This window comes from Limulus polyphemus, unplaced genomic scaffold, assembly GCF_000517525.1.
Source record: "Limulus polyphemus unplaced genomic scaffold, Limulus_polyphemus-2.1.2 Scaffold929, whole genome shotgun sequence".
In the NCBI taxonomy this organism is placed as follows: Eukaryota; Metazoa; Arthropoda; class Merostomata; order Xiphosura; family Limulidae; genus Limulus; species Limulus polyphemus.
In genome coordinates, this window is record NW_013666539.1 from 243801 (window position 1) to 255883 (window position 12083).

Below are 12083 nucleotides of genomic sequence, written 5' to 3' on the forward strand. Positions count from 1 at the left end.
AATTGTCAGATTTCGGCTAGGAAATACAAAAAATACACTCAGAATTGTCAGATTTCGGCTAGGAAATACAAAAAATGCACTCAGAATTGTCAGATTTCGGCTAGGAAATACAAAAAATACACTCAGAATTGTCAGATTTCGGCTAGGAAATACAAAAAATACACTCAGAATTGTCAGATTTCGGCTAGGAAATAAGCAGCCCGGATTTTGAGAATATGCCCAATCTTCTCCATGCTTCATTTCCGGTCACATGAACATTAAGAAACCTAAACTCAGTCACTTGTTATCATTTATTTTTTTCGGTCTTGTTTAGCTAAATAAATAATATTTAATTGGCCGAGCACTTTTTGTCAAGTTTTCACTTTTCATCATAATCGACCCGAACTGAAAACAAGCCCGAGATGCAACAAAGAGCAACAAAACAAAACGAGGAGAAAAGTTTGTTTGTTTTAAAGCAAAGTCACATTGGGCTGTCTTCTATGTCCACCGCGGGAAATCAAACCCCGGATTTTAGCGTTGTAAGTCCGTAGACTTGCCGCTGTCCCATCGGGGGCTGACTACCCAATTACGCGATTTATAAGCGGAACTGGCCACCTTGAATAGATGCCGATACTGCACATGCGCAGTGTGTTGTGTACACAACAGTTTTACCTCCCCTTTAATACTCGTATAAGATGAAAAACTGTAGTTATCGTTTTCAATTTTAGTTAACGCTTGTTCAGTTAACTAAGAGTATGTTTTACACATATACTTATCAAGCTGAATCTTTCCCGTTCCCTAGGTGACGATTTTAGACTTTTGTTTGGTTGTTTTAGATTCGTCAGTGTTCTAACGAAAACTATCCAATTAAAACATAGGATACATCATAAACTTTCCCCCTAGTTTCTTTTTCTTTGATCTATAAACATCTGTTTATATGCAATAAGCGATGTGTGAAATGCATTTGTGGCTAGTAATTTAGTGACTCGGCAGATACCTTTTGTCGCTGATGACGTCACATTATCACGGAACTTAACTATCGTGTTTATATACAGCTCACTGATGTAGACTTTAGTCAGTTCAGTGTTTTCCTGTCGTTTCGTCTGTTGGTGTTATTAGATACACAACTGAAATATATCTAGCAATACACTAGTTTTTGTTGTGGTTATTATTTTTTTATATTATTTTCGTGACATGCTAATATTTATGGTATTAAATGCCCTCTTCCTTCAATACTTAGAACTAATTTTCTCGCTTTCGTTCATTTGTCCCCATCTCTACCGACTTGAATTTACTAGGCAGAAAATTCATGCGTCATCACGTGTTGCTAAAACGTTATCATGATTTTTGTTGACTTATTGAAGCTAGTTGTGAAATACAACAATTGAAAAAAATTATATTTATAAAGCTCTGTTTCATCGTGTAAAGTTAACGATTACAGAATGACGTACGAGACAAAACATTATCTCTTAGTCTCACGTGACAAGTTTTCTTGCTACATCATTCATTCCCAAGTACATGCAGGCTGGGCTTTATTGGCAATATATAAACTATAATTACTGTCTCAACATTTGCATTCCGATAAACAAAATTATTATTTTATTTGCCTTTTTTGATATCTATAGTTTGTTTATTCTTTCTGTGCTATTCTGAACATTCGTCTAAATACAATACGGATGCAATTATTGTTAATATTATTATATTAATTATATTATTTGGTCTACTGTGTCTTTAATCGTGCTCAGAATAAATTTGATCTATTAAATTTGTTTGTTTGTTTGAATTTATGCACAAAGCTACACAATGAGCTATCTGTGCTCTGCTCACCACGGGTATCGAAACCCGGTTTCTAGCGTTGTAAGTCCGCAGAATTAAATCCAATGAGCTAAGTTCAACCAATTAATTGTGCTGAATCATTTACCGTCATTGGTTTAAATTTACTGTTAGCGTGACTTCGTTTGAGGAAGGTAAAAGTTTCGTTCGCTTCACGTACCTTATCCTAGATTACCAACCATTGAAGGCTTAACACGAAGCCACTTAAACGCTATCTGGGAAATACAGAATATAAATAAATAAAACGCCATACGTGGCCTGTTTTGAGCTGTAAACACATATACGGCTAAGCTTATGTCGGCTGACAAAAGTCATACTGTAACTAAGAGCTGTAGTTTCGAGCAGTATTAGTCCTCATCGGCTCAGTCAGGTCGATAATACTATTTATATAAAAGATAGATTCGTAAGCACAAACTAGGAAATTTATCTAGAAAACATTTCAACCTTTAGACCAAGATTATGCAAATCTAAACAAATTGATCAAATTTAAACACTGACATATTTTGTGTGTGTGTGTGAAGTTTAAAATAAATTGTCATGGAGGGGGAGGGGAAGAGTCTGCATCTCGTTATGCTAGAATATATTCACCTAAACTAATTATTGGAACAATTAAGCAGAAATGCAGGTTTTTAAGCTAATTATACTTGTAATGTTGGATCGGTATGTCCTCCGATAACTGAGCGGTAATTCTGAGGACTGACAACGCTCAAAAGTGGGTCTCGATACCCGCAGAGGGCAGATCTAATATAGTCTATTGTGAAGCTTAACAACGAAATAAATCATATGATTATATTATACGAAATTAGCACCTGTTGCTCGTCATTGAAAACCATGTACCATTAGAAATGCAGACATTTTTTTAATATTTTATATATATATATCTGGAGTGTGAAAGTCGTTTTTTTCTAAACTTTTTATCAAAATGTGTAAATCTCACCAGTATGCACAACAAATTTTGAAAGACAACAGAAAATGTCGATCTGAATGACTAACGCCCTTATTTTTGGTTATTCATAACTTACGGAAACGAGTAGACTTTTAAACTGATCTGTACTGTCAATGTATGATAAGAATGGGACCTGCGAATATAATCTTTACTGTAATGAAAACACGTGTTAATGTCAGTAGTATATTCCATACTTCCCAACGTGACTGATCTCGTCGAAATAGTCCTAACATTTGATAATGTTATCACCTGACTTTGGAACATGGATAATAGATAAGAGATAACTTATTCAGATACGTAGGTGCACACATCTTACCAATGTATAATGTTTGTTCAATGATTTGTATTTTTTTAAACAGATACCATACGGCACAGACACATATGGAAAATAACTCGAATAAGATGTTACCCCTATGTATAATGTTACACTAACTTCACGCTTTTAGTTTTAAAGGTGATCTTCGAGATTCATTAATAACTTTTATTACATATCTGTGTGTGCAGTCGCGCACGCGAAATCTAAGCATGGGTCGTTTAGCGAGTTACAAAAATTAACAAGCATGTTAACAGCAGAAATTCTTATAAAAAGTTATATTCACGAGAAATGGCAATACTTTTGATGCCACCAATGAAGTTGTTGGCCTTTTAGCGCAAAACTACACAATGGGGTATCTGTGCTCTGCCCACCACGGGATCGAACCCCGGGTTATTGTACTGGAAGCCCAGAAACTTATCAATGTTAGTCAAGCCTGACTAGTATACTCTAACGTAAAATTGGAAGTACATTTAAAAAAAAATCTAAATCATGAACAGGACAAAATATCGCTTCAGGACGAGAAAAAAAGTAAATCATGAACATGTAATAAAACACTTAAGGACGAGAAAAAAGTAAATCATGAACATGTAACAAAATATCACTTCAGGACGAGAAAAAACTAAATCATGAACATGTAACAAAATATCACTTCAGGACGAGAAAAAAAGTAAATCATGAACAAGTGACAAAATATCACTTCAGGACGAGAAAAAAATCTAAATCATGAACATGTAACGAAATATCACTTCAGAACGATAGAAGTAAAATGAGTTTTGCTCAAACAAACCACCTCTTTAAAAATGATAGGTAAATATGACTATAATTTTATACAGTAAAGTAAGTATACAGCGGTAAGTCAACGGACTTACAATGCTAAAATCCGGTGTTCGATTCCCCGAGGTGGACACAGCAGATAGCACAATGTGGCTTTGCGTACTGAAACATTATAGTATGGACACTAATATGGCAATAGCAATGATAAGGCGCTGCACTTCTTAATTAATAAGCTAAGTACTTATACAGAGACACTACCCCCCCCCCCCCACGTAGCACAGCACGGGATCACTGGATATTAACAAACAAACAGACAGAGACATTAACATCATAGAACGGGATCACTGGAGATTAAGAAACAGACAGAGACACTTACACCATAGAACGGGATCACTGGAGATTAACAAACAAACAGACAGAGACACTTACATCATAGAACGGGATCACTGGATATTAACAAACAAACAGACAGAGACATTAACATCATAGAACGGGATCACTGGAGATTAAGAAACAGACAGGGACACTAACATCATAGAACGCGATCACTGGAGATTAACAAACAAACAGACAGAGACACTTACACCATAGAACGCGATCACTGGAGATTAACAAACAAACAGACAGAGACACTTACATCATAGAACGGGATTACTAGAGATTAACAAACAAACAGACAGGGACACTTACATCATAGAACGGGATCACTGGAGATTAACAACATCATAGAACGGGATCACTGGAGATTAAGAAACAGACAGAGACACTTACACCATAGAACGGGATCACTGGAGATTAACAAACAAACAGACAGAGACACTTACATCACAGAACGGGATCACTGGAGATTAACAAACAAACAGACAGAGACACTTACATCATAGAACGGGATTACTAGAGATTAACAAACAAACAGACAGAGACACTTACATCATAGAACGGGATCACTAGAGATTAAGAAACAAACAGACAGAGACACTAACATCATAGAACGGGATCACTGGAGATTAAGAAACAAACAGACAGAGACACTAACATCATAGAATGGGATCACTGGAGATTAACAAACAAAGAGCCAGAGACACTAACATCATAGAACGGGATCACTGGATATTAACAAACAAACAGACAGGGACACTTACATCATAGAACGGGATCACTGGAGATTAACAAACAAAGAGCCAGAGACACTAACATCATAGCGTGGATTACTGGAGATTAACAAACAAACAGACAGAGACACTTACATCATAGAACGGGATCACTGGAGATTGGTCTAACTCACCTCACCTCCATGCCCGTCAAATATACCATAAAGGGCAACGTCATGTGTTTCGTCAATTATTAAACCGAAACGATCTTCCATCTGGGGTCTCCTTCCTTGAAGTGCATATATACTGACGTTCTCTTCCTTCCGTTCCCATGATCGAAAGTCATGCTTACCTGATGGCATTGAAAATAAACCCAACCCTTCAGTAAGGCTGCTCGAATAATGAAATCGGTGTATAACAGATTTGTACCACACATGTAGCGACTGTGAAAACAGGTACAGCGCCACAGTAAACAAGCAAAGCGCCAAACTTTCAGGTTTAAGAACATAACACTGAATGAATCCTGTGACACAAGACATTTCGGGCAATGGGTGACAATTTAAGACAGTAGGATAAAATACTATGTTACAAATATTCGACGCCCTGGCCACACCACATCCTGCAGTGAAAGGAAAACAACCGTTTAGTAAAGAAGAAACTCGACCACAGTCAGCAAAGAAAGACGCAGGGGCGGTTATCCAAGAAGTTTGACGCATGCGTAGTATCCAGTGTTGCACATGGCATGATTATATTATAAGGACCAGCAGTGCCTGACACAGCATAATACTCGTAATTTACGCCATATAGACCGTGGTCTATTTAAATTGTATTTGCGTTGCGTTAAGAAATAATGAATATATTGATCACGTCATTTCATCATATAGAAGTCCAGAGATACAGCTTTTGAGTGGATTGTTTAATTTTTATCTTTTGTCTACGTTAATTACAACGTTTCGACCACTCGTCTGGCTATCATCAGATAACTGTCGTCTATTGTGTGAAATAGTAAAGAAATACTGCTCCAAATTAGAAAACATATAGAGTGACACCCTGTGTTTTGATTTAAATTAGGTTTTGGTTCACGAATAATTAAATTTTATTCAGAACACAGGTGTCACCTTATATGTTTTCCAAATTGGAACAAAATGCTCGCTTTTTTTGTTTGTTTGTTTGAATTTATGTACAAAGCTACACAATGAGCTATCTGTGCTCTGCCCACCACGGGTATCGAAACCCGGTTTCTAGCGTTGTAAGTCCGCAGATATACCGCTGTGGTACTGTGGGGGCGGGGGGAGCATAAATGCTCGCGCAGTATTTCTTTACTATTTCACACAATAAACGACAATTACCTGATAACGGTTTGTTTGTGTGTGTTTCTTTGTAGTTAAACAAAAAGCCACACAATGGGCTATCTGTCCTTTGCCCACCACGGGTATTGAAACCCGGTTTCTAGCGTTGTAAGTCCGCAGACATACCGCTGTGGTACTGGGGTGGGGGGAACCTGCTAATGGCCCCGCGAGTGTTCAAAACGTTGTCATTAAGTTAAGGAGAAAATAAAATTCAACAATCCACTCACAAGCTGTATTTCTGGACTTTTATTTAAAACGTATAGGGGATTTCTTTTCCACGCAACAAGTATCAATTTATCACGTTAATATAAAAAAGTTATGCAGGCATAAATCGTAAATAACTATGTTTCTGTCTTGTTAGGCGTAATATGCTGTAAAAATAGAATTTGCGGTATTAGCATTATCTGTAATTATGCGGGAAGTGTGTGTGCATTGTCGATAAGATGAGAGGATTTGTTTCAGCCATCTCAGCATTATGATAATGTAAAGAAGATACAACTAAAACTTAACATTGTGAACGTGCACATTGTTTGACTATTATTATCAGTACTTTAAACCGTGTAATTATTAACAATAATATCACCAAGTAAGTATTGTTTTAAAATTAAGCATAGTTTACGTAGAGCAGTTAGTAACAACAGTGCTTCGTTTAGATATCTTTGTTTATTATATCAGTGTTTTTCCAGTAATATAGTAATACCAACACTGTTGCTTATAAAAGCATATATAAAAACCAATACTTCATTTCTCACAACATTTACGTCGATGTGAATGTAATTTACTCATTAGTTTGTTTGTAGTTAAACACAAAGCTGCACAATGGGCTATCAGTGCTCTTCTAACCACGGGTATCGAAACCCGATTTCTAGCGTTGTAAGTCCACGGACATTCCGCTGTGCCACTGGGGGGGGGGGTGCATATTAATTGGTGGTTTGACGTGAGGGCCGCTTGGAATAAATTTTATGCTAAATTAATCTTATAAACAAAGTCTTGTGCATAGGTGGGGGAGGGGAGATTGCACCCCTACATTTCAGTCATATGTATATATATATGTGTGTGTGTGTGTGTGTGTATGTGTGTGTACTAAACATATATTACAGCAAATGGATCTGAATAAAACTTGTGCTGAAAAATGTTTTTGACCGCACAGGGGCTCGTACTTTTTATATATATGTTTCTCTCTACGTCCCGGTAACGCTTGCACCTGCCAGGATTCTGACTTTGGAGTCTAACGCGGATTGTATTTCGATCTGTTTACTGAAATGTCGCGTGGCTTTAGGGTAGTAAGTTAATCTAACTCTAGCACAGTGAGGTGATGATGATGCATGTATCTAACTTACATTAGCGACCTAATGAATCGTGTGAACTCCACCGTTCCATGTATTATGTTACATGACGTGAAAAGCGTTCGAAAAATTATTGAAACTAATAAATGCGCATCATATCAGAAACTTAGTTTCTTATAAAGTTTTAGCTACGTTGCGGCCACACATCTATCTCCAGACTTGGTTAATAAAAATATACGTACAGAGAACGTTTAGAACCTTGGAATATATATATATGTATGGTAGAATTCAGGTAGCGTAGTATGGGTTGCCGAAAATGTCAAGTTTACTTTCGAATATACTCTACCTGGTGAGCACTTGCAATTTCTAGACACTTCTGTGGCTGTATTGAGTGGAGCCCCTAGTGGCACAGCTGTATGTCTGCGGACTTACAACGCTAGAACCCAGGTTTCGATACCCGTGATGGGCAGAGCACAGATAGCCCATTGTGTAGCTTTGTGCTTAACTGCAAACAAACAAACAGTTTGTAGGGCTAGGAGTTTTAGCCAGTTAACGAGACTTTCGCGAAGTTGTAACAGTCCTGGTGATTTAATATACGCCACGGTGGATCTCCCGTAGATTTTAAAGATGGGCGAATGGTTATCCTGAAAGATTGGTTAACAAAATTTTCGCCAAGTAAAAAAGAAGAAAGAAAAGGAGCCAGGAAGAAAATATTGTATTATTAACACCTTTTATTTGTCTTAGGGTTAATAACATCATTAAAAATACTGTGAGTGAATGTGAGGGTTTACCTACAGGTGTGTGATCGAAAAGCCTGAACGTTCGCTTAAAATCTCATTTAGTGACGCTCGGCATCTAAACCTAGCGATCATTACCAGAAGAACAACATTAACTGGGACTTCTGAAGAAACATATGGAAAAAGATAGCGCTTGCAGCATCTCTTGTGGGATTTGTAACGAAAAATATATTGGAAAAACTGAAAGACCCGTAAAAGAACGTTGCATGGTACATCTAGATACTACACCAATAAAGGGCAGTTGCAGCAAATTTTATTAATAAGCACATTGTGCTTAAATCCGAATAATCACATTGTGCCTAAATCCGATCACATTTTTAGTATTAAAACAAAAAGAAAACGCCATGGTTATAAAGAATCTCTTCTTATCAGACGTTAGAAGCTTTCAGTCAACAGGAATAGAGGGTTGTCACTTAAAGAAAACGCCATGGTTATAAAGAATCTCTTCTTATCAGACGTTAGAAGCTTTCAGTCAACAGGAATAGAGGGTTGTCACTTAAAGAAAACGCCATGGTTATAAAGAATCTCTTCTTATCAGATGTTAGAAGCTTTCAGTCAACAGGAATAGAGGGTTGTCACTTTAAAATGGTGGATTTATGTATCTGTATATATATATCTGAACGTTTTAACCTTTTGCTTTATTTCTTTTATAATAACGTATTTATGTGGTTTTAACTACCACTATTGTTTTAAAAGTTTAGATAAACGACCTTTACACTCCAGATGTAAATATATTTGTTTGTTTTTTATTACTACCAACGTTTCGCTTTTCTTCAGGGTTAATACATACAAACTGTTTGATATTGAAGTATACGTTAATTTATAAAATTGACTGTGATGTTCCATCTCTCGAGTCTGTTTGTTTTTTTTTTAATTTCGCGCAAAGCTACACGAGGGCTGTCTGCGCTAGCCGTCCCTAATTTAGTGTACGACTAGAGGGAAGGCAGCTAGTCATCACCACCCACCTGTAGGTTACGTATACATGTAATTCGGGAGGTGTCTGATGTGAGTTTCCTTTAGGCTACGTATATATGTAATTCGGGAGGTGTCTGAAGTGGAGTTTCCTTTAGGTTACGTATACATGTAATTCGGGAGGTGTCTGAAGTGGGGTTTCCTTTAGGTTACGTATATATGTAATTCTGGAGCTGTCTGATGTGAGTTTCCTTTAGGCTACGTATATATGTAATTCGGGAGGTGTCTGATGTGGGTTTCCTTTAGGCTACGTATACATGTAATTCGGGAGGTGTCTGATGTGGGTTTCTTGTAGGTAACGTATACATGTAATTCGGGAGATGTTTGATGTGGGTTTCCTTTAGGCTACGTATACATGTAATTCGGGAGATGTTTGATGTGGGTTTCCTTTAGGCTACGTATACATGTAATTCCGGAGGTGTCTGATGTGGGTTTCTTGTAAGTTACGTATACATGTAATTCGGGAGGTGTCTGATGTGGGGTTCCTTTAGGCTACGTATACATGTAATTCGGGAGGTGTCTGATGTGGGTTTCTTGTAGGTTACGTATACATGTAATTCGGGAGATGTCTCATGTGGAGTTTCCGTCAGATAGTTCTTAGATATTGCACTGATGGACTAAGGCTTACCCAATAATCTCCTTCTGGCACCCACCTGATCAGTAGTGCTAAAACCCATCAGGTGTGGAAGGGCTCTGGGCGTTCTACCGCATTATTTAGCCCTACACTCCTTTGTAGCTATGAAAAGTTCGAATAAATACATTCAAGGCAGGTTGTAGGGCCCTTGGGCAGTCTGTTATAACGTGGGCTAGTCCTCAGACATATCGCTGAGCCACTGGGAAGGGGGGGGGGGTACTGGAAGCAATTCAAAGTTTTAAAAAAAACATGGAAAACATTGCAGCAAAGACGATATTCCAGCAGGATTTTCGAAGGAAATGGGTATTTTATAACTACGATTTGTAACTCAAGTGACAGAGAATGGACAATACCAATAGACTTTATAAGAAGTGGTTTTATATTTATCTTCAAGAAACTTAAGGTTATGAAGTGTGGACAAATACAGGAAAATTAGCTTGAGCAGTCACACCTCAAGAAATATTGCTAAAATTAATTCCTAATAGAATTAAATATAATGTTGAGAATAAGCTGCCACTGGGAAAATCAAAACAGCTCTTAGAAAAGGTCACGGCATGCAAAAAAAGCAAATTCAGCCTTAGGGTATTAGGCGAGAAAGCCATAGAAGCGCAAAGAAATCTATGTATACTTTACAAGAAGCTTGATAACTTGAAGATGCTGCAGCAAATTAGATTAAGCAGATATCAGAATTTATGATAAATTTTTACTGGAGTCACGAAGCAGCAGTTCGAATTGGTGGGTTGGTTGTTTGGTTTTTATGAATTTCGCATAAAGCTACACGAGGGCTATCTGCGCTAGCCGTCCCTAATTTAGCAGTGAAAGACTAGAGGGTAGGTAGCTAGCTAGTCATCACCTCCCACCGCGAACTCTTGGGCTATTCTTTTACCAACAAATAGTGGGATTGGCCGTTACTTTATAACGCCCCCACGGCTGTTTGGTGGGACGGGGATGCGAACTCGCGACCCGCAGATTGCGAGTCGAGCGTCCTAACCACCTGGCCATGCCGGGCCTCGTTAAATTGTTACTTGTGTAAAGGGATTTTTAAAAAAGTTAGAAAATATAAAATCATTTAGCAGCAGTTATTAGTTAGTATGTAGTTGCAGCTCCAAAAATATGTAATAGAAAAAATAATACTGATTGCACTTAATAGATGTAAAATAAATAACTTTAAGAATTGCTGATAATTACTTATTCTAACTGTGAATGTTCTAATTGTTATTTCACTATCCTAATGCTCTTTCAGCTTATTCAACTATTGAGCAATAGTCCTTAGAGCAGGAGGGTCTTACTTTGCAGGATTATCACATGGACACAAATAAAGGTCTAAACTGCTAACTATTAATGGGATGAGTGCAAGGATGACCTAATATGTGACCTTTGCAGTTTCATTTATTCTTTTCAGGTCACTAACCATTACATAGGTAAGCATTAGATACTGGAGAATGAAAGACAGTGAGAAAGGTTTTTAAAACTGTTCAGAATAATGCATCCCCTAATAAACACCTTCCTGGATCACGTGTAAGCCACATAATCTAGGAGAGTTTGCCATGGAAAAATTCAGTGTGTGAAAGTTTTAAACAGGAAAATTTGCCGCACGAAATTTCAGAGAGAAATGTACTGTGAGAATATATGTGTGTAGATCGTGCATAAACATAGTTACCTATGACTGCCCTTGTAGAATGCAGTTGGTAAACTTCCAGCACTTAATTTTATTTAAAAGGGATTGTTTTCACAGCTATAGTATAATAAGGTAAAAGCCGAGTTAACCTTAGAGCAATGGGATAGGTCCACTTAATAACAGGAGGTTCAAGAAGATAGCTATTACCAAGTAGTACTGAAGCTCTGAGTAAATGAGTTCATGAGAACAAAACAGAAACTGACACAACGTAAAATACAGATAATCAATTTTTATTAATTCACAAACACAATTAATGTACTTGCTTTAAGGATATGGGACAGTTGCTTCTAGTGGATTCCATATATCCAACTGATCAGGCCGAGATTATCTATCAGACACTTTAAATTCATATTTGTTTCTTCACAATATATACACCTGGAAAAAAGTTAAGCACCCCCAAATATTTTTCAGGATTGCTTATTGAAAAT

General features: G+C 37.3%; 1 protein-coding gene across 1 annotated transcript in view; it reads right to left on the minus strand.

Moving 5' to 3' along the window:
• The window catches only part of LOC106461300 (protein phosphatase 1L-like), a 28928-nt gene extending 23303 nt beyond the window's left edge, over positions 1-5625 (minus strand). Inside the window, exon 1 of the mRNA XM_013921119.2 lies at positions 5134-5625. Coding sequence (XP_013776573.1) covers positions 5134-5478 — 345 coding nt within the window. The 5' untranslated portion in view covers positions 5479-5625. The remainder of the gene's footprint in view (positions 1-5133) is intronic.
• Positions 5626-12083: the final 6458 nt, after the last annotated feature.